Genomic DNA, 22,715 nt, shown 5'->3' on the forward strand with positions numbered 1-22,715 from the left:
CGCTCCTCCTCCGGGCAAAATATGCAGCGTCTACGCTCCGTAGATATTTGGGCCAAGTTTGTGATTCTTGCTCGTTCGGAATAGAAACAAACTGTAATAATCCCGATCTCATTTCCGGTATTAAAATCGGTTTATCAGATCCCACAGCTGCTTCTTTCGCCCAAAAAATTTTCTACTCCTCATAGCATCTCGGTGCAATCAATACCTCGCCTCGATCCGAAGTCCGAAAAAAATTTCAGTTGAACCGCGAACGAGCATGTAGTACAAATATTTGTACGGTGAGCAGTTGGTCGCCAGTAAAGCCAATTAGCATAGTCGGATTTGTTTATTATTAAACGATTGCTTCAATCTCGGAGACGTTACAAAAGTACCGAGGGGATACCCCCTAAAAGTTCGTATCTGTTGATCGAGAGTCTCTTTCACCGGCCAAAGTACAATGAAAAGTGATGAGCTTGCGCCGCTCGCTGCAGATTCTTGTATTGTATCTATTTAAACGAGCGGCTTTGGCCGACCGAACGACTACTTGAACTGCTATTGGGATACGGTGATTGTGAAACTCATCTCATCTACGTTCGGTTATCTATGATATTAGTTTGCCGACCTTTCGATCAATCGACAATTGATGCAATTAAAATTCCTGTTATATTTACCACTTGGAGAAAATTGACCTATTCCCATCACCCCACGCGAATATTTTTCCTGCATGTAAACGACCCACGATAACCAACGTGACCAGATGATAAGTGGAACACAAAATTGAAGCGCGCAACGATCGTCTGATACGTGTTCCTCCTCTCATCCAGGAAATGTCTGACGAACGAAAGGAAAAAAAAAAACCAAAAGAAAAATGGAGGAAAACGTTGGAAAGAAACGAAATGAGGTGGAATTCGATTACGGGTGGATTTGAAATGAGATCGTTAAAAACGTATGGAGAATAATTCACCTCGTCTACACGTCGTTACCCTCGTCAATCATTTCTAACTGCCAGCTGCTGCTCGGGCTTGGTTGCGCCGCAAGTGAGAAAGTAGGCGCCCTTTGCTCGTGTCCTGTGTTTAATGTCAACCCGAGTATCGAGTAATTAGGATGGAAAAAGACATCAGACTTCTCAGCCGTCGTTCGATCGGGATTGAGTCTTCGAGGTGAGGAGGATATAATTATTCAACGAGCCGTATCTGTGACCGCTAGGCGGGAGAAGATCGAACAAAAATTGATCCTCTACTCCTTTTTTGTTTTTTTTTTCTTCTCCGAGCAACTTCCGCCTCTCCAAAGAGGAGACTCCGCTGCGTCGAAATTCAGGTCCCGGCTCTTACAAAAATCACTGCGCGCCGATGATGCGGCAGCGGCAGCAGTAACCGTGTTTAATCACGCCTACGCGTATATATCCATACATGGTACAGGATTATAATACGAGAATCTGACAGCGCGGGTTATGAGGAGCGCTTGACCATGAGGTTTTTCAATGGCCGTTATTAAGCAAAGAAATGGTACCTCAGTACCTCGTAAATATTGCCCCGTGATAAGAAGATTGTATAAGCGACGCCCTGGGTGAGAGTATAATAACATCCCGTTTCGTATGTACCATGAATATCCATTCGGGAGAGAGGAGAAATGAAAGGGGGGGGGGAAAAAAAGAAAAAAAAAGAATTTAAATAAAAAGATTTACGAATTTTTACATGAATTTTACATCAGCAATTTGAGCGGTGAATAGTCATTTTTTGTAACTTGAAATTATTTTCTTTTTTCTCCATTTTCTCTCACACTTTAATTTTGTCGGGCCCGAAGCTGTGCGAGGGGTTGATAAGTGATGGGATAAATTTCGAAAGGTTTTACTTTCTTCTTCTTTCTTTCTGAGTATTTCATAATGTATATATGTATATCGGTATATCTCATCGAACGGCCCTTCCGAACTGTTAGTTTTTCTTGGTTTTAAAATTAGGTAAGAGTTTCGCCAAATAACGTGTTTTAGATTTCGAGTCAAAAATAACGACGATGACCTAAAATTCATCTTCAAGCTCGGTTAAATGTAAACTAACGTTGCACATGGAAATCGTGCTTCAACACCCAGAAGGATTGAGCAACGAGCGTTTCACGAATTTCGGCTATCTCCCCCAAAAATCATTCCAATTTTTTCCATCACGTGGAAAATGTTTCTTCTTAGCTCTCCCCCCACGAAGAGCAGCGAGTCGTAACTCTTGATTTCTTTTAATCAATTATACGCACCCCCTCGTCTCTCTCCTTTTATCCTTCGGGGGAATGAATAACTCAGCTCTCGTATAAACCTTGGATAAAAATTTAGGCGGGGGATATCGCGGTGTGTAGTGTGGTTGATTCTTAGATCGTGTATTAGAGCCGCCGCGCTCCCAGAAACTCTTCCTCAAAGAATTAAAAGAGATTTACATAAGTGGATTGTATATCTCCGCACTCTCGACAGGGCAATATAATGTAAAGTGATATAATATCTGGCGGCGCAGACCGCTTCTTCACATACATTATATATACTCGAACTATGTGCGCTACGTTATTTCACACGAAGATGAATTTTTATTTTATAGAACGAAAAAAAAAAAAAAAAAAATTCACCCCAACGGGTGTACCGAACTAAAAAATGGGCTTTCTTTTCGTTCGAGCTTCGAATTCCTCCGGTCAATCCGATTGGCCGAACGTCGATCGTACATCCGATTCTTCTTGTTTTCCGATTTTGAACAGACGCGTTAGAGGCGGACCCGATCAGAAATATTATCTGCAGTCGGTTGACCGAACGTCATTTACACCCACCCGCGCGCCCTAGATACGGATGACTGCAGGAAACTATAATGCCCGCTCCGTACGAAACTAGACAATAATCTAGGTCCATCAGGTATTAGCCCGGCGCATATCATATGTAGTGAACGCCGCATATAGTTGGAATCCCCTTGAGGCATTTGATAATTATGGATTATTCTGAATAGTAGACCGGACCACCAGGTATCTGGTCGTGTCCTGCAGCGGGAAGCATTCACCCCTTGATCTGTTAGTAACCCTGTAAGCCAATAACTCCTCGGATCACCAGGTACAGTAATAATAACAATAATAACACCGATGATAATAATAGCAATAATAATGACAGAGCGGAAGGGTTAAGCCGGGGGGATGAATAGTTGACACGTGAGAAGTTGCTATAATGGGATCTTTAGGATTCCAAAGGGAACAGGTCTCACTGTACGCGGTATATAATCTGTAATGCCCACATAGGTATGTATATTCGAGGGGTGCATTATTCTCGCATCTGTACAGGTCGAATTTTTTTCTGTCTCATCCTTTTATTTTTTTTCGATTTTTCAAAGAAACAATCGAACATTTGAATAATTTGAAAAGAGTTTTCGCTACTTTACGACTGCCTCGCAAGATGACCCAAAAATTTATCAAAAACGTTTCAGATTTCAAGATCACCGAATATGGAGCGCACGATATCAAGCGAAGAAGTTCACTATGAGTTTTGATATCTCGTTTTCGTGATAAAAAAAAAAATAAATAAATAAAAATGAAAAATTGTGTACGTATAGATTTATAACGGAGAACCAACAGATAAGATATTCTTTTTTTCAACGCGATCTTGTCAATTTTGAGGTAATGAGAACCACTGAGACAAAGCGCGCCGGGTTCTATCATTCAGGGACTAGCTAACTCGGCCTGGCTGGCTTGGCGGTAAAGACGGCGTTCCGTCCGCCTTATATTCCCGACGAATATCCTTTCGGTGGAAGGATGTTTCTCGGCTGTTTCTCGGTCGAGGAGGTAAGCATTCCTGCCCCGATGACGGGATTTATCTAGTGACTAGTCTCTTCTGTCTGCGCCTCTCTCGGGACCTATGGACGGCGAACAAGCCGCAGCTTTTCGTAGGTGGAAAATAAACGATATACGTATACTCGTATTGTACCCGTATATATATATACGAGGGTGTGTGTGTGTACCTTATAGTCGGGTTGAATTATGAAGGCATTTTCGATGCAGATAAAAAAAAAAAAAAAAAAAAAAAATACAAATAAAATAGAAAAGAAACTTCTCTTTAAAAATACATGCTAAATACCGTGAGGACGTAAGTACCTTGTAGAGTATATAGGTATCGCGGGGTACCTTATGCGAGCACTTCGCGATATGACGTATACTTACGAAGCGGGGAAAATCGATTACCGATAAAGGAGGATATTTTCAGTCTTCTCTAAACTATTGGGTCCATTAAAAGCACGGCTCCGCTGTAAATTTTAAGTTTTATTCGTCCCGATAATAGAGACGTGTTCGTTGGCCTTTGCTTTTTTCTTTCTCTGTTTTTTTTTGTTTCTGCTCTTTTCTTTCACTTCGAACGTGAATTTAATATTTGTATTGTCACACAGACCTAATCTAATGACCTCGCGATAAAAAATTCAGGTTGCGTCACTCCGGAAAAAAAGACAAAATCTCCTATCCGAGTTTCACGTAAAATGTTTACACAATCGTACTATTGTTGATGCTCTATATGTACTTGTAACTCGAAGGAAATTATTTCAACTATAGCTATCTACTTCGTAAATTAATATATATATATATATGTATCATATAGTCGTCGTTTATAGTATGTCACCCGAAAGAGCCAGCGACGTACGAGATAAAGACGGTTCTTCATTTTTCATTAATTTTTTTTTCTCATTTTTTTATCACCTTATCTTTGATTAACTTTTACAGTGATTATCACACACGAAATTCGTGACCGTGAAGACCCGGTTTTCAATGATGATAAAATGATTCTGTGTATGAAACTAGGTAAAAATAAAACTGGGGAAAAAAAATTTGAAAATTATTGTAGATACCGTGGGAAAAAATCACCGATAAAATATAGCCTCGGAAAATGTGTACGTGTGTGTCAATAATAATAAAAAAAATCTTCGCCAAAGGATGAGAGAAACGTGAAGAAACTAAGTGTCGAGAGTCCTCGAACGGAAAGGATCATCTTGCGAACAGTTAGGACTGCGCCTGATGTGGGGGTTTTCCCTTGGCAAAGTTATGGCTACTTCTCTTTTCGGATGAGTGACTCCTGGATTCTGGGATCCGGGTGTTCTGCGGTTTACAGACCACATTGCGGATTCGGGATTTTCGTTTCTCCGCAAAATACCGATCGCCCCCAGGATTTATTGTTACTTCCTCGGTGAGCTTGGCGCACCGTAGAGCATGAGAAAAAAAAAAAAAAACGAGCAGATGAAACACGAATGAAATGAATTAGTGATAATTTCACAGGAAGTTAAACCCACGAATCATTTCGCTGTGACTTCGTACCCGTGCCTTTTTTTCTGGCCGACGTAGAGAACAAGGGTGCGATCGTGGGTGGTTCCAATTCCTTGGGAAATGCAGGAAATAAATGAAAGGAATGTAGTGAGTCGAGATAACACGTACTTTTTTTTTTACGGGTCCAACCTGGAGATGGGATTATATACCTGTTCGATAAACGCGAAGGTTCTTACGATTTGTAACTATAATAAGAATTGAGCCCTCAGGATCCGGTAGAAAAGGGCGGGCGTAATCAATCTTGCTCCTTAACTTGACTCGACTGCGTCTGGGATGGAATGTCTGACCGTCCCTTTACTTGTTCTACTTAGGAGCCAAGGTTAATCATAGCGGGTACCTATTGTTTAAAATAATTATGGTAATTATGGAGCTTCTGAGATCCGAGGTGGTTTCATTCAAGAATGAGAGTTCGAAAACGCCTTTATGCTTATTCAGGGTGGCAGGCTGCGGGGAAGAAATTTTTCGGGCAACGCGAGTCGTCCCGCCATCGCGTGCTGGAAGTCCTTGGAGAGTCCAGCTCCGAGCCGTACGCGACGCTTTGCGGAGTCGGAGTCGAAAATGAGAAGAAAAGGAAAAAAAAAAAAAAATCAAAATATGAAAATAAAATTAAATAATGCAAAAGGGATTCGCATCCCTTGTGTTTACGATCACGAAAGATCTTTGCCGCGCGCGACAGTTAAATATGATTTATACGACGTGGACCTGCAGCAGGAGGAAAGAGGAGGAACTGAATTACCGAGCGCGCACCAAACGAGCAAACTAACTCATGCCAAGACCGAGAAGGGATACCGAAGATCGGGCGTACGTATGCACACGTGTAAGAGACGAATTTCTGGCGGTTCACGAGCGACCGAACGAACGCTTTTGTGTATGTGTGTAATACCGGGAAGGAAATTAAAATTAATTACAACGGTAGATAGCGAGAGGTTGGTTACAGCAGTGTACCAAAATTTGATACGAGATATTATTTACGATCGTTAAAAGGGGCTGCGGTTCGAGATAATTGAAAAGTTTTCATTCGATGAAACAATCGAAACGGATGAGAAAAAAACTTATTATCTATCTCCGAACGGTTGAACAGAAAATTGTTGCCCCCTCGGGATCAGACGCAGACGCTGCGAACGATAAGAATAATATTCAACGCGTCGCGATACCAGATTCCGGCAGATCAAAGGTCAACGGAGGACGAAATAAACTGGTTCCGAATTTTTGTAGGAAATAAAATAGAGAGAGTGAAGAGAATGAGAGAGCGAGGAATGAGCTCGTCCAAATACTCGCGGTGTAGATCGCGAGAGAAAGAACTTGAAACGCGCGCTCTTCTATTAGACGAAAATGAGGATCAAGGATTCAGTAGCTCGTGGAGGAAGCAGGTTTAGAAAGAGGGAAGGTTTTTCCTTCCTTTTTCTTTCCCCGTCCCTTCGAAAGACAAAGACCCACGTGGCGCTACGTATAGAAGAAGATATTTGACGAAGAGACGTCGGCGTAAAGAAAGAAAAAAAAAAAACAAAAAAAAAACAACAAAAAGGGAAAGGAAAAGCGAACCGTCTGGGTGCGAGATTGAAAGAGAGGACGTTGTTTGAGGCCTTCGAGCACCAGGAGCCCATGCATCCGAGTTTGTTCGATGAAGGAGGAGGCATTATTGGGGGTCGAGAAGACGAAGCGAGACACGGCGAGAGCGACGTCACCGCGCGACCAGAGGGAGACGAGAAAAGTTGGAGCAACAGGTTGTCGTAAAGGTTCCCTTCCCTTATACCAGGTGCGTCAAACTCTCGGCTCGCCTTCGATGTGGGTGGGTGGGTGGGCGGGCGGGTGGCGTTATTAGTTTTTTACTCGTGCGAATGAAATCAACATCTCGCACAGACAATTTAGAATCGATCGGAATTGGAATTCCCTGTCTTTTTCTCGCGCGAAGAGACGAGAGGAACTCTCCTTTTCTTCTACTCGTACGGTCGATCGAATGATCATTTTTTTATACAAATAGCGATGCGTTTTTTATCGCTGAGATGGGGATACGTCTTTTTAACGTCGCCTGGTAATCGACGCGAATGGAATTTAAAACGTGTGCTAAGTTCAATTTCGCCGTCGCGCGATTCCCACGAGGACATCATTGTGTCTAATAAGAGTAAAAATAATGTGGGCGATAAAAAGTTGAATTTTATACGCACGTATGGATGCTTAACTAGTTTTGCCATCAAACTCGTTGTTGGCCTGAAGTTATTTCGCTGCTCGATTTATCACCGCTATTTCACGATGCTTGATCTTTTGGACAGACGGTTCAACGCGTACGTTTGCTCGAGAGTTAAATCACTCGTGTATTTTAATGGCGATGCAAAAAAGAGAAAGAAGAATTCACAAATTTTCGAATTCCGTGGACTTCGAGTTTAACGTGCGAATCGCAAGATTATGTCGACAATAGCGAAACTTTACTTTGAAAAACTTTTTTCGTCGAGTGAAAACCGTCGATCTAAATTGGGTGCAGATAAGTGCGTTACACACACGCGGCTGATGATGTAATTACTTCGAATGACTCGCTCGGTGATCTTTATCCCATTCGAACTCGTAATCCAGTTTATGTACGTTAGCGATCTACTAGCTGATGATTAAGAGCCGCCGAAATGCCTGCATGACAGTTCTCTATGTCACTGCATAAATGCAATTCATCTAAATTTCTATGACTGGCTATAAAATAGTTAAACCCACTACCGCTTCATCCGCATCACGGGCCGGCTCATAGAAATTTTGGACGATGATTGTTAGGAGAAAATGAAGCGATCATTCGGATCACATGATAATAGTATCGGAGTTGATTTATTTCCACTCGTTTAACGATCGGTTTAACGGTTCCGTAATAAGGTGGGCCGGGTTTTGATAGACAATTAATATTTTCACCCCTCTTTTGAAGTTCGACGAGCCCTGCTGAGCGAGCGATTAAAGTACGAACATCGGCAGACGCAATGATATCCGGCGTTGCGTACCTACGCATCCCGATCGCCCCTGTATACGTCATAGTTACGAAGTAGTTGCGGCATTTTCTACTCGTAATAGAAACGGGCATGGCTCACCTACCCGCCTACCCATACCATACCACTTGTCGAATGGCATAACTCGGTAGTCGGCTTCTTCAAAGCTTCCAACCAACAAACAACAGGCTATCTCATTAACTCATGCTAATCGTCAACCCTCGGCCAGTGACGCTCATTTACGAGTATACCTGTGACATTCCGAATTCGCGAATCGTCGCGGATCTAAAACTACGTCCCTCTTCGAAGAGGCGTCCCGGTGATCTCTTCCCGAGTATATCAGTGGGTCACTTGAACCGAGCCATCTCAGCACGTGAAACGCAGGGAGGAAGAAAAAGTCGATGCACGACATCCGAATAATACGTTAGTACGGAAATAGAATTAGCCTCATGAGAAAATATCTGTGGAGTTTAAATAGACCGTGAAATATCTCAGCCCTTGGGACCGTGCGTTACTTTCTCAAAAGTAATACCCATCTCCATGTCACGAGAAAAAGCGACGATTACGTCGCTTTTAGACTTCCGGTGAACCAACGAAATGCAGTGTAGACAGAAAGATAGCGGTAATAGTCGATAACGCCGATAGAAAACTAGAAATATTAATCGTTTATTCTTTATTAGTTTCTCCTTTTTTGCTTTCAATTCTACTCGCTAAATTCGATATTGAATCGCATGTCCCGAACTCGCTATAGGTATTGTCGAGCGAGAACCAGAAATAGGATCAGAAGTTCGCTTCCTCTTGTAGTTTGAATGTGACAAAAACTGGACCGGCGCGACCAAAAACCGTACCGTTGCCGCCTTCTCGGAGACCGCGGCATCCCCAAATCTCTCTGTACAGCTTTTAGACCTGAATGTGACACGCTCGGCGAAACGAACCACCGGGGGCTAGAAAGGCGGGAAGGAACGACGGGAAAAAGAGACAAGAAAAAAAACACGCGAAACAACGACCATCCTTTCGTGGCATCAAGTCGGAAGTAAATTCGCGACGCAAACGGCGCTCCGGTGTATAAAAAACCAAACTACCCTCACCGGCCGAAGAAATGTTATCTGATGGATTCCCCGGATCAAAGCGGTTGAAATCTACTCTGAAGGACCTCGGAAAGGCAAATATATATATCCGGATATATGAGTTGCGTTCGTCGTTGTTCGAGAGAGAATGAAAAAATGAACGAGCGGATGAATCGAATGAACGAACGTTCAATAAAATCTGACGAAACAAATATCCGACATTACAATTGCCTCGGGCGGTCCTCGCGATTCGGTTTACCGAACCGATATACGCGTACGATCGATGAGGTAACTGTCCACGGATGACAACGACGATCGCTTACCGAACGGGTAACCCGATTACTTAACGCTACAACCTTGCGACAACCGGCCTTCCGACTCGAGTTCGACTACCGGCTCCACGGACACCCCCCTTTGAGCCGGTGAGCTTAGCTTAATTTTAATAGTTCCTAACCAGAAGGACAAAATCTGTACGTGAGGCTCGAAGGCATTACCATAACCCATTGTCCTGCCAGCTCGCTGTATCTATAGGGGAGGATAAGAAGCTACTGGAATTTGTTCTTTCTTTTCCTTTTTCTTTCGGAACAGATGAAACATCCGATACGACAAACCTTTGTGCTAACAACAGGTGTTTTGCGAATTGTAAATTAGATCCGACACGGAAACGAATCGGCGGATGATTATCGTTTTTAATCATCTTCGGGAAAGATATACGCGTACGCGTGTGATGATTTTCATGGACGCGAAAAAAAATATCTCCGAAGCGAACGTGTGACGGAAACGGGTAAAGCGATTTACTCCCCGGCGCGAGAATGTTTTGACAGATGATCTGTCACACGCCACATGTCCACCGTACGGATCTCTTTCCCTCTCTACATTAACGGTGAATGAATTTTAAAAGTGAACGAACACGCGGGTCGCGGACCCCATCCACCGTCAATGCACTCTCCTATGAAAGCAGTCTGTAAAAAAAAAAAAAGTTCTCCCTCTGTGTGCGACGACACTGCGATTTTCGAGAGTTAGAGAAACAAAAATATTACCCCTACCTAAAATCAATGAAAATACTTGTCGTGTTTTGTGGGATTTTTTTTATTATGTACTTTTTCAACCAGAACAAAATCGATGTATGTGTGCACGTACAGAAAGAAATTCGTAACACTCAACGAACGGAAAATAAAAGGAATGTAATTGACTGACCGCGTGCTAGAGACAGGCATGTCGTTGCTGGATTTGAACGATCCTCGATAAGGACCCGGATCTTGTACGGATGAGACGTGATCCTCCGCCTCTTGGGCCACACTCTTTTTTAGAGAACGATAGCGCACTCCGTCTCCGACGGGAGTCGAGCACTGACTGAAACCTTGGACGGTAACATTGCGACTCCACCGGAACGCTAAAGTAAATTTTCTCTCTCCGGAGCCGCTTCACTTGGTACTCAGAGTCTGGAAGCCACACCGCTCGGGGCGACCGTCTCTATGAGGTTCGAGCTAATGTGTAGGATATCTCCGGTATTAACTTCCGGTCTTCCGATTTCGCGGGTTTTGCACATAATCTCGTCGCGCGTAGCTTTGTATTTTCTCTCTCTTCTTCTTTTTATCCTCCTATCTCTCGAATCCCTGGGACATCAAGATGACGAGATAGACGCGTTATTTTTAGAATAATTTCCTTGTTTTATCACGCGTCGATTCATCGTGACCACCGCGGATCGCGGTGAGTTGAAATTTCTGGATCACCGAGGCTACCCGTCCGAAATTTTTAATTATTATCACTGCGCGATTCAATTCGCTTTGTTTAAACTTTTGATTAGGATACGAAGAGTAATTGCGTGTGTCAATATGCAAAAGTCGGTTTATGAGGGTTCAATGTTTGCCCGTTATATCCTTTAATCCTTTTGCGCAAATATGAATTTTAATATTAAATATTCAATTTGGAATCTCTACGGATATCCAACGTGTGGATTCAATGATAAAGAGAAAAAGTTGCGAAATAAAACACGGTTAGATAATTCTCAACTGACCCTTGAAATTTTTTTTATCTTTTTTCTCAAGTTGTGAAAAATTTTATTTCTACCGCATACACCTTTACGTACGTACAATCAAGGAGAATTATAAAAACCACGTTAAGTATATACAACCTGAAAGAAAAAGATGCCTGCGTTTACGTAATTGCTTTTTACAACGCAAGTGTACTAACGTTATATCTGCTATGAATTAATCACGTCTAAAGTCTAGCTCAGTCCCGATTGCATCGAAACGAAGTGGCTGTAATTCATGAATGAAAATCGTCAAACTTCAGGCTCTCATTCGAATATAATTGTTTCGGCGATGAATTTAAAAATAAATGATATAATTACTCACCAACTGATTCGTTGATCCATGGTAAAGGTCCTTGGATATCGGCGACGCCGTATCCTTTTGGGTCCGTTGGAAAAAAAATTATACGTGCGCGTGTATGCCTGTACCGTATTACAGTGCTGTACAAAATCCCTGAGAGTTTTTTAAGTCGGTACAATCGGAGTGTTTTAAAAAAAACCCCAAGCAAGAAACCACAACGCGGTTGAGGCTCGTGTGGCAACTCACGAGTGACTAAACGGAAGATGCAGAACAGGGCCAGAGATACGGAGGAGAGAACCGACCCCCGATGGTGACGCCGTCGGGGTGGGGGTCGACGTTCTCGGTCATTCATAGTCAGGAATTACCGAACGTCCCTGATTCGGGACAAACCGACGCTGACCATGGTCCAAGAATGCTGTGAATCGAAGTCGTTTCGAATTTATCGTTAGTCAAAAAACTTCCCGAGCGCTTGAAGGGACACCCGACCCCTCGATCCGAAATTCGCGATTAGGACGAGATTCGATTTTCTAATATTCATGCCACGGGAGTCTTCCCCTTCCGATACACACCGGGATTCTAATAAACGGCGATACCGAGGATGATGAATTACGTTGGGCAGGACAAAAGTAATCTTTTACCGTCAGGGTTAACGAGGAACTGCCTCTTTCTTCCTTTCAAAATTTTCTGACGCCTCAATAACGCGTACTCACTAATTTCTTTTCTTTTTTTTTTCTTTCTACAACTACATTAGGAAGGGTGAATATAACGCCTAGAGTTTGATAGATATTTATTTAGGACCTAGAGCGTTTTCCGCATAGTAATTATACCTATTCAAAGTCGATGCATTGTAGGACTTGGAATTCAGAGTCAGGAATTAGAACGAGCTGAAATAACTTTTCCATTTACTTGGGAATTTCGATGCCACAATCAAACGTCGGGTTATGTATTAATTCCGCTGAAATTGGCGGGCTCTTTTGTCTTATTTTTATAACTGCGATTAATTCGTTTTTTACCGCCGTTGAAGATGGACGTTTTCTCGTACGATGAGTTTCGATTGATTCTCTCGGTTTCAGCTGCCTCGAAAACCGGCGATAGTCACTTTCATTAATTGACCAAACGCCCTTCTGCAATTACCAGTATATTTTTTTTTTACCAAAAATAAACAGAGTTATGAATCAAAGGATATAACAAAAAAATTGTGTTATAAAACAGTAGGCGTCAAAGGAAACGGCGAATGGCCTCGAGGCAACGTTCGTATTTGGGCCAGCCGATACCGTCCTCAGGATGTGAGAGATGCGATAGGAAGCGACAGGCGCGTGTGGCTTCTATTCATTCAGATATTCAATTTCAGTTTGATTCGTTACTCGTCTCTGATTCTCTTGCATTTTTTGTCTCGTTATTCGGTCATTATTTTTTACGTGATGAAAATCTTTGAGGGGTAAAAAAAAAGAAGTTTTGGAAAGAAAAGATAACAATTATGACATTGCACTGATTATGACGAGGAATTTAATCTGTCAGGATATTACGATTCCCATTATAAAACGAAATCATAGCGGAAGTATACAGGAATTGAATTTTCTATGATTTGAAGAACGGGAAATTTTTTTTTTTAAAAATACTTTTCTCATTTAGAATCGCTAATTGAACGGGGATCGTATGGTTGGCAGGAAACTGTAAGTGGGAGGCGTTCGTCGTACATTTATAATTTTAGTTCCCCGCAGATTAGAATTCCTGTATATATTCTACATTCACATTAATTAGGGCGCTAGATAAATTTCAGGCGGAATATCAGATTATCAGAAATGGCGTGGGCCAAATTTTTGATCTCACGAGACCTTGAAACTAATAACCGTAATTAATAGATCCTAGCCGCGGGAAAATTGACAAAGAATATCTGACGCCTATTATACTCGATAACAAAATGTAGGCGACCCTTGCGGTTAGATTTTTTTATTTCTTCAATTTTTTTTCTCATCAGGCCGTGTGAAATAAAATATTCTAATCGAAACGAAAAATTGAACGAACTGTTTCCATAGCGGAGAACAGTGCACGAAATATTTACTGCCAAACACGTACGTTTGTTAGGTTATTTGAAAACCAACGTTACTATTCATCTCGTAATGAGTCGGGATCCGATGATTATTCGAAAATATCATGGCGTTTAATTATGACATCGAGGAAGTTCCACCCCCTGACTCGCCGTGCGTGGAACATGATATTCGGCGAGCTAAAAAATTCCTCCAGAAGCACAGCCCGGAGTCAGGCGATAGCCTGTGAGTCCAAATTTTTTTTTACCGTCAATGCAGATCAGAATCAGCGAAGAATCATTATTGCACAGGTATGATCACCTCAGCGAAGTCTTGAACAAGATACTGAGCGAAAGGCCCAAGAATGCTGTCGATATTTTTGAACAGTACAGTCGGCAGTTGAAGGAGGAACGTTTCAGAAACAATACCGATCATATTCGCGATCTTTACGTACCTCCGACGCAGTACGAGGACGCGAAGAAGTTGATCGAACTCTTTCAAGTACATTGATTTTGAAGAGAAAATTAATCTCCTCGATTAAAGTCTCTGATTTCGTCGGAAATAAATAAGAGTTTCATGTCGTTGCAGCACGCCCAGGAATCTGAGGATTTTTCAGAAGAAAATCTCGAAGACGAACGAGACGACGGTTCAAAAAAAAAAAAACCAAACTTGCTGGATCTCATGTATTATTTCGAACAAACTGGAGTCGGTCTGCCCCGAAGCGAGATGGTCATCCTAAACTTATCCATTCGAAAACTTATGGCTAGCAAGCCGATAGAAAATGTTCGGCAAGTTACATATCTCCGTATCCAAGTTTAACGGATTTTACGAGCTTCGAATTCACTTACTGAAATATTCAATTCAGATTCTGGGGTAAAATATTAGGAAGACCAAACAATTATTACGTTGTTGAGGCAGATCTCCAAGAAAACGAACTGAATCGTCGGTTAGAGGTGATTGTTCCTTTTTTTTTTTTCTACACTCTCCTCGGATAATCAATACGAAAATTCTCGCGAGCGTAAAGTTTCTGTTTGTAATCCAAAGGAAGGAGAAACGGTTGCAGATCAAACAATGCAGGAAATGGAAGCGTCTGAGTCGGAAAACGAAGAAATGAACGCGGAAAAAATCGGTGGCGAAAACGCGGCGGGGGAAGAGCGTTCCGGAAACGCAGCTGAGGAAAATAATTTAGCTCTGAATTTTCCGCCTCTGCCACAGACGAACTGGAAACCAGCGGTGAAAATTCCACCGGAAAGAATTGGGACCGGTGTCAATAAAAAAGTAAAACTTTCAGATTTCATTTGTGTCGTTGATTCGAGATAATCCAGAGGTGATTTGTACTTCCTTTTTTTTTCACATGCATCATCGACAGACGTACTTCGTGTGCGGATCGCCGGGACTCGATGACTGGGTCGAATTGCCAACGGTCTTACCGCAGCAGATTGTTTCAGCGCGATTATTGGTCCGATATTTCACAGGGAATCTAGAGACGCCTGTGAGCTACTTTTTTTCGGTTTCAACAGAGAACTTACTGACTTACACGTATATTAACGCATAGATTCATACCTTCCCTCCGTTTCCTGGTACCGAAAAAAATTATCTGCGGGCGCAAATCGCGCGGATTACAGCGGCTACTTCGATCTCACCGATCGGGTGGTATAACTTTGGCGAAGACGAGGAGGAAGAAGCTCTTGGCGAAGAGGAAGAAGAAATTGGTTAGAAAATCCAGTCGTATTGGATCAAAGAATTTATCAGTATTTTGTCTTCGTACGAAATTCGAGCCGTATTACGTTGGATGTTTTCAGGAGGAATTATGCACGAAAATCCTCATTACGATCCTCTCCCGATAAAAGACCTCGTTGATCAGTCCATGACTAACTGGTGCCACCACGAGCAACATATTCTGGAACAAGGCCGGACTACCTGGTGGAACCCAAAAGCCGAAGGAGATGAAGTGGGTAGAAAGTTTGTCGCGTATATTTCAGGATGGGGTGTTTTAGTTGCGATTCGCAAGGATTTTTATCTGTCTTTTTACATATTTCAACTTGAGTAACGTGCCCCGAACAGACAGGACAAATTGAAAGCCTATTGAGTCCGGTTATGGAAATTCATCCCGTGCTATTCTAGGATGAATTTGCCGAGGAAGAAGAAGACATGCAAGAAGAAGAAGAAGAAGAGACAGGCGGTGTTTCCAAAATAAGTAGGGAAGTTGGTCCTCCGTTATTGACCGCACTTTCTGAGGACGCGTCTTTGGATTCAATTCCGGCATGGACAGCTAGACAGTCATCGTTGATTCAACCGGATACCGCAGTCGCTTATATCCGTTCGAATATTTGGCCTGGTGCTTTCGCCTTCGCCACAGAGAGGTAGGCTGATAGTGCTTCAAAACTATAGTTAATAATTGGTCAAATAACTGAGCGAACAATTTTGGATTCTACTCGGTCGCATTCGAATATAGAAACAGAGAGTGACGTACGAGTAATTTCAAAACTGGTTTTTCATATTGTTAGGAAATTCGCCAACGTGTACATCGGCTCGGGTCACAAGTTTACCGCATTTAATTACACCCCTCCTAATATGCCAGTTGTTCAAGACGAGTATAAAATTGGTCCAGAAGTGATGGAAGTTCAGGATCCAAGCGTAGAAGAGGAAGAATCGTGGCGTACTTCGCACTTACCAGTTCCACAGCTTGCGTCAATGGGTAAATCACTTTATACTTACTCAATGGGCTGCATGTTCAAGAATTTTTAGATATCAGAAGAACTATTTTGCTTAAAACTTTCATATAATCTCATCTGAGCATACTCTCTCTACATGAACGCGAATTTCTTCATTTCCATACGAATTTGTAGAAGCCCCTGAATTTAAAAAATTACTTCTGTGAGCTTTGATTTGTTTCGATGACATTGGGATTTGAAAAGAATCTTCAATATATTTTATGTTCGTGCAGGCGAAGAAGAGGATGAACTTGAGGAACAATCCCCGAGCGATGAAGAGGAAGATGACGATGAAGATTAGGCAGAGTTTTCATCAAATCGATTAATTCAAGACATGTAAAGATTTCTCTTCAATTGAACGTATTTTATGTGGCCGAAAATATAACCATCGATGAATATTTGCTCGCAATTATCATCGCTTTGAGCAGCATGTATTCGTGATACGTTAACCGGTCGGAATGAGAATACAAATCGTTAGTTCGAAAGTATTCTTATGTACCTATTTCAGTATCGGGAGAATCTTCATACGAACTACTTGTCAAAGATCCCAAAGCTTGAACGTTTTGCGAATAAAATAAGTTCATATTTTACACAGACGATACAGTTGTCACCAGTTCTTTGCCCGGAATATCATAAAAATTTGAGATATCTTGATCAGTTTCATCCGTAGCTTGCTCAATTAGTCGAGAGATTCAGTTTTTTGAGGTGGAACTAAGATAGAGTGAAATGTAATGAATATTAAATGTTTGCTTCCAATGATCTAAAAAATCCAATGGGTGCTGCGTTTTTTTTCAATTGCAAAGTCGGAAATCATGCTTATCAGAAATCCTATGCTATTATCATCTATAGGAAAATGTCTAGCAAATACGATTCCTGAGATTTTTTAAGGGCTAGCGCCATCCCTCGGAATTACAATGAACTAAAACGGATGCACAAAAGTGGCTTTTTAACAATAAATTTTCAAAAATCGCAATACTAATTGTAAGCCGTTGACCGTGGATGTCTTGAAATACATGAGCTGTTGCTTATTTTTTTATGCATTCGTGGAAGCTTCAAGCTCGAATCTATTGAATGGAATCAGCTAGAAAAACGTCCTATCTGGATATCTATGATTTTTCACTTTTTAGATCAATGAATTGGCGATAACTTGATCGATTCTATGAATGGAATTATTTAGCTTGCAGATTAAGATTCCTACGATCAAAATACATGGGTATAGCGTGTGAAACTCTTGGAAGAAAGTCTAAAATCTCACCTCAGATTTGGAAAAATATCTAAAGCTACGGACTCACCGTTTTTTCGGGGGGGAAAAAAGATATTCGCGACAATGATTTCAGGATTATTGATAATTAATTGATATGATGACAATGCATTTGAATTCATGTGTTCATTTATTTATTTATCCAGTCATTGGGTTGTTCATCTATTTGGTTATTCATTCAATTATTAATTTTTACATGACTTCGATGGGATCACATGTGGAGCTATCGTCGCGTCGATTAACATTAATGATGATTAATGGGATAATTTCGATATTTCTAAATCCATATGTTCATTCGATTATTGATTCATTCATTCGGTTAGTTTCATTCATTCATTGATTTGTTGAATTATGAATTCATACACGATTTCTATATGATCTCATATGTGAAGCAATCGTTGCGTCTAAGATTGCAGACTGTTCTAGTTATCAAACGATTAATTATTATGAATAATATTTTGAACTGTTGGATGATTCATTTATATTTCGAAAGCATTGGTCATTATTTGATTCATTGAATGAATGGATAAATGAATGAATGAATAATTAAATAAATGAATGAATAAATAAATAAATACATACATAGATTGAATAATCAATTCAATCAATTGATATGCTTTCGATGGTTTTCCATTTATGTATTCATTTATTTATTCAATCGGTTATCTATCCATTTATTGGTATGCAAACGCCAAAGACTAAAGTCTTTGCGCAATCTTTAGGCGATTCGTCGTGATTTCGGAGAGTAAGAACACAAAAGAGTATAGTCTCTGCCAATGATTCGGACGATTCTTTGGGATTTCGGGTTGTGTAAAAATTGGCCAAATAATTCGTTCTCCTGAATTGAAGAAGATATCACCAATTTATCGATCTAACATGTTAAAAATTGAAGATATCTGGACTAGCTTCATTACTAGCTAAATTTGAACGACGTCTTCGTGTTCGTTAGATATTTCAACGTTCAAAAAGCGTCCAGACGCTTTTCGCAAAAAAACGCCATTGCGATTCGGTATTTGGTCGTCAGAGCGTCTCGTACGTAGATCCTTCTTTTCCGAAGCAACGGCAGTATGGCCGTAGCAGCCGGAGCGTCGTCACGCGTCGTCAGGAGCGACGTCGATGGTAGCGCGTACATCCTTGGAGAAGAAAAAAAAGATGGCAGAGAGGTGGGAGAAAGGAAAATAAATACATTGCGGTAAGAAATAGTACGCAGTTACTGCTGAGCCGTAGTTCCTTAGTTGTCGAAGTTTCTCCGGTCGCGTTTTGGAAATACTAAAATTTACGTGTTCATTTATTTATTCATTCATTGCTTTATTAATTTCTTGATTTATTCATTACTTTATTCATTTATTTCTTTATTCATTCACTCATTTATCCATTCATTTATTTAGGAAGTTAGCTATTTATTTATTCGTCGAATTATAAATTTATACGTGATGCCCATATACTTTCAACGCAGTTACTGCTGAGCCGTAGTTTCTTAGTTGTCGAAGTTTTTCCGGTCGCGTTTTGGAACTACTAAAATTTACGTGTTCATTTATTTATTTATTCATTTCTTTATTAATTTCTTAATTCATTCATTTCTTTGTTCTTTTATTTCTTTATTCATTCACTTATTTATCCATTCATTTATTTAGGAAGTTAGCTATTTATTTATTCGTTAAATTATAAATTCATACGTAATGCCCCTATATTTTCAACGCGAAGCAATTGTTGCGTCCATGATTGCGGACTGTTTCGGTAATCAGACAATTAATTATTACGAATAGTATTTCAAACTATTCAATAATTCATTAATATTTCTGAAGCATTCATTGATTTATTCATTTCTCAATTTCTTAATTTATTGGTTGATTGATTGATTTATTGATTTATTCATTCATTTATATATTCATCCATTTATTCATCCATCAAGTTCACCATTTATTTATTCATCGAATTATAAATTCACACGTGATGCCTATATATTCTCAACGCGAAGCAACCGTTGCGTCTATGATTGCAGACTGTTTCACTGTAAGTTATCAAGAAATTAATTATTATGAATGGTACTTCAAACTATTCGATAATTCATCAGTATTTCTGAAGTATTTATACATTCATTCATGTATTTGTTTATTCATCTATTTATTCATTATTCAATTATTCGATCATTTATTTGAATAATCAATCGATTACTATGATCGCAATGCTTCTAAATATACGTGTTCTTCTGTGTTCTTATTCAGTCATTGAGTCTTTCATCTCTTCATCCATTAATTGAATTGAGAACTTGAACATGATGCCTCTATACCTACTCTTGATTTGAAGCAATAAACGTCGCGTCTATGATTGCAAACTGTTTCACTGTTAGTTATCAAAACAATTCATTATGATGAATAGTATTTCAAAGCATTCAATAATTCATCAGTATTTGTAGAGCATTTATTATTTATTCGTTTCTTGATTCATTAATTCCTCTATTCATTCATTTATCCATTTGATCATCTATTTATTTATTCATTCATGCATTCATTCATTTATCTATTGATTGATTGATTGATTTATTTATTCATCCATTTATCTATCCATCAAGTTCACCATTTATTTATTTATCGAATTAGAAATTCACATGTGATGCTTATATATTCTCAACGCGAAGCAATCGTTGCGTCTATGATTGCAGTCGATTTCACTGATAGTTATCAGACAATTCATTATGATGAATAGTATTTCGAAGTATTCAATAATTCATCAGTATTTCTGGAATATTTATTCATTCATTCATCCATTTCCTAATTTATTAATTCCTTTATTCATTTATTTATTCATTCATTTATTCATTTGATCATCTAGATCAGACAATTCATTATGATGAATAGTATTTCGAAGTATTCAATAATTCATCAGTATTTGTAGAGCATTTATTATTTATTCGTTTCTTGATTCATTAATTCCTCTATTCATTCATTTATCCATTTGATCATCTATTTATTTATTCATTCATGCATTCATTCATTTATCTATTGATTGATTGATTGATTTATTTATTCATCCATTTATTTATCCATCAAGTTCACCATTTATTTATTCATCGAATTAGAAATTCACATGTGATGCCCATATACTTACAAAGCGAAGCAATCGTTGCGTCCATTATTGAAGACTGTTTCACTCGAATAATCAGGCAGAAATAATTACTCCCTCATGAACTCTCATATTAGTAATTATTCAGTGATAATGTTCTCAACTGCGAGATAGTGTTACCCAAGTTCAAAGACTATAATTCATCTATCTAGGTGTAGGATTTGGAAATGCATCATGGGTTTAGAAATAATCTCCGCTGTTATATTTTGAGCAAATTTATTCATATATTTTAGGTTTAGTTTTACAATTTTACTTTATTTCTTATGGGACATTTTTTTGCAGGCCTTCAATCAGTCACCACGGTGGCCAGTTCATCGCAGTACTCATTCAACGTCCAACCACGACGGGCAGGAGTTATACATGGCATCGCACAATTCGTTCACAGGTATAAAATAATTATCAGTCAGTATGATATAAGTTAGTTATAAGTATTATAACAATATATTCAATTTGATATATTATAACATCACATTGGCAGTAATATATTAACATATAATATAATATAACATAGAATTAATATATTGATATAGAATATAATATTGGTAATAATTTATTCTTATATTACACGTCATTGTTAATTCACTTTTCGTATGTTTTAGGTATCCAAAGATGCTGCCGCCGTAGCTGCTGTTTGACCGGACTCCCCCTGTTCATCAGGGGGAGTCCACCGTCCCCTGGGACTGCGCGGCCTCCCACCGCCCCCGGGGTCCCAGGGGACCCGGTCCCCGAGGACATGTCTTCGGGGATGCGGTATCCCCGCTGGAGGGGATGCCATATCCCGTGGGAGATGTCCTCGGGAACTGGTCTTCGGGGACACGTGTCCCCCCAGGGACACGTCCCCGGGGATGCGGTATCCCCGCTGGAGGGAATGCCGGGTCCTTGGGGGCGTGGCCTTGGGGGAATACGAGTCCTCGAAAATCCCGGGAAAAGGAGGTCCCAAGCGGTCACTCGTTTTCTTGATTTCTCTAGAGAAACGAAAAACAAAGTGTCCGCTTGGGACCTCCTTTTCCCGGGATTTTCGAGGACTCGTATTCCCCCAAGGCTACGCCCCCAAGGACCCGGCATCCCCTCCAGCGGGGATACCGCATCCCCGGGGACGTGTCCCTGGGGGGACACGTGTCCCCGAAGACCAGTTCCCGAGGACATGTCCCTCGGGATATGGCATCCCCTCCAGCGGGGATACCGCATCCCCGAAGACATGTCCTCGGGGACCGGGTCCCCTGGGACCCCGGGGGCGGTGGGAGGCCGCGCAGTCCCAGGGGACGGTGGACTCCCCCTGATGAACAGGGGGAGTCCGGTCAATGACGTTGGAGGGAACTGCGACCTGTAACACAAATGACAAATATATAATTAGTTAACGCAATACATGACTTATTGTATGACCAATCATGTAACCTAATGTATTACTTATTTTATGACTAAGTATATAAGTACATAAGACGTTTAAATTATAATAAATTGTACCAAGTTATGTGATAACAAATTATTGTGTTGCCTTATTGGCGTATGTAATGTAATATATTGCGGGGGTGCATGAATTTACTAAGTCCAATGGATAATACTGGGTGATCTGATTTTATGAGAAGGATTTCGAAAATATTTTTCAAGGGGGTGCAATTCATATCAGATGTAAAATTCAAGTCATAATGTATCAATCACTTATATTTATATTATTTTTGTATCCAAGAATAAGATCAATAAATTTTTCCGTATCTCATAAAGAGAAGAAATTGAGTGAATCATTGAAAAACCATCCCGCAATTCCCGAGAAATTTTTCAGGTGTTGCATCGAGTGCATTTGCATTACGTCCTTTTGCTGAGCTCATAATAGAAAACGTAATCAAACTACAATGGACAACAGTCGTTCGAGCGATTTGATAAGTATTTTATTGATGGCCGAAACAAATCAGAACGATTTTGCATAGAAAGTTGATAGTT

General features: G+C 40.4%; 2 protein-coding genes across 9 annotated transcripts in view; one reads left to right on the forward strand and one right to left on the reverse strand.

The window, feature by feature from the left end:
- Positions 1-11,830, reverse strand: part of LOC105688740 (papilin) — a 78,435-nt gene extending 66,605 nt beyond the window's left edge. For 3 of the 6 annotated variants that reach the window (XM_048654859.1, XM_048654857.1, XM_048654860.1), the window contains exon 1: positions 10,517-11,612. In XM_048654859.1, the coding sequence (XP_048510816.1) occupies positions 10,517-10,536 (20 nt within the window). In that variant the 5' untranslated portion in view covers positions 10,537-11,612. Of the gene's footprint in view, positions 1-10,516; positions 11,614-11,676 lie in introns of those variants that run through there. The other 3 variants (XM_025746057.2, XM_025746058.2, XM_048654858.1) reach the window with 3 other exon arrangements.
- Positions 11,831-13,783: 1,953 nt separating this feature from the next.
- Positions 13,784-21,534, forward strand: LOC105688739 (radial spoke head protein 6 homolog A). 3 transcript variants are annotated; one of them, XR_007278236.1, is made up of 14 exons: positions 13,784-13,925; positions 13,991-14,180; positions 14,268-14,467; positions 14,545-14,632; positions 14,724-14,957; positions 15,049-15,171; positions 15,235-15,391; positions 15,482-15,630; positions 15,804-16,042; positions 16,187-16,377; positions 16,627-16,729; positions 18,604-18,846; positions 21,060-21,162; positions 21,377-21,534. XR_007278236.1 is itself a non-coding variant. In XM_048654861.1 (12 exons), the coding sequence occupies exons 1-11, from the start codon at positions 13,807-13,809 to the stop codon at positions 16,692-16,694; spliced, it is 1,758 nt and encodes a 585-aa protein (XP_048510818.1). In that variant the 5' UTR covers positions 13,784-13,806; the 3' UTR covers positions 16,695-16,729; positions 21,060-21,534. The 3 variants fall into 3 exon arrangements, 1 of the variants encoding a protein (XP_048510818.1); XR_007278237.1 differs by lacking the exon at positions 18,604-18,846; XM_048654861.1 differs by lacking the exon at positions 18,604-18,846 and having other exon boundaries at positions 21,060-21,534.
- The last annotated feature ends 1,181 nt before the right edge of the window (positions 21,535-22,715 follow it).

This window comes from Athalia rosae, chromosome 4 (assembly GCF_917208135.1).
Source record: "Athalia rosae chromosome 4, iyAthRosa1.1, whole genome shotgun sequence".
Taxonomy (NCBI): Eukaryota; Metazoa; Arthropoda; class Insecta; order Hymenoptera; family Athaliidae; genus Athalia; species Athalia rosae.

Coding starts and splice junctions, on each gene's coding strand:
- LOC105688739 (XM_048654861.1), top strand. CDS start 13,807: ATGGCGTTTAATTATGACATCGAGGAAGTTCCACCCCCTGACTCGCCG. Junction 15,172..15,234: donor CAGGGAATCTAGAGACGCCT/GTGAGCTACTTT, acceptor ATTAACGCATAG/ATTCATACCTTCCCTCCGTT. Junction 16,043..16,186: donor TTCGCCTTCGCCACAGAGAG/GTAGGCTGATAG, acceptor TCATATTGTTAG/GAAATTCGCCAACGTGTACA.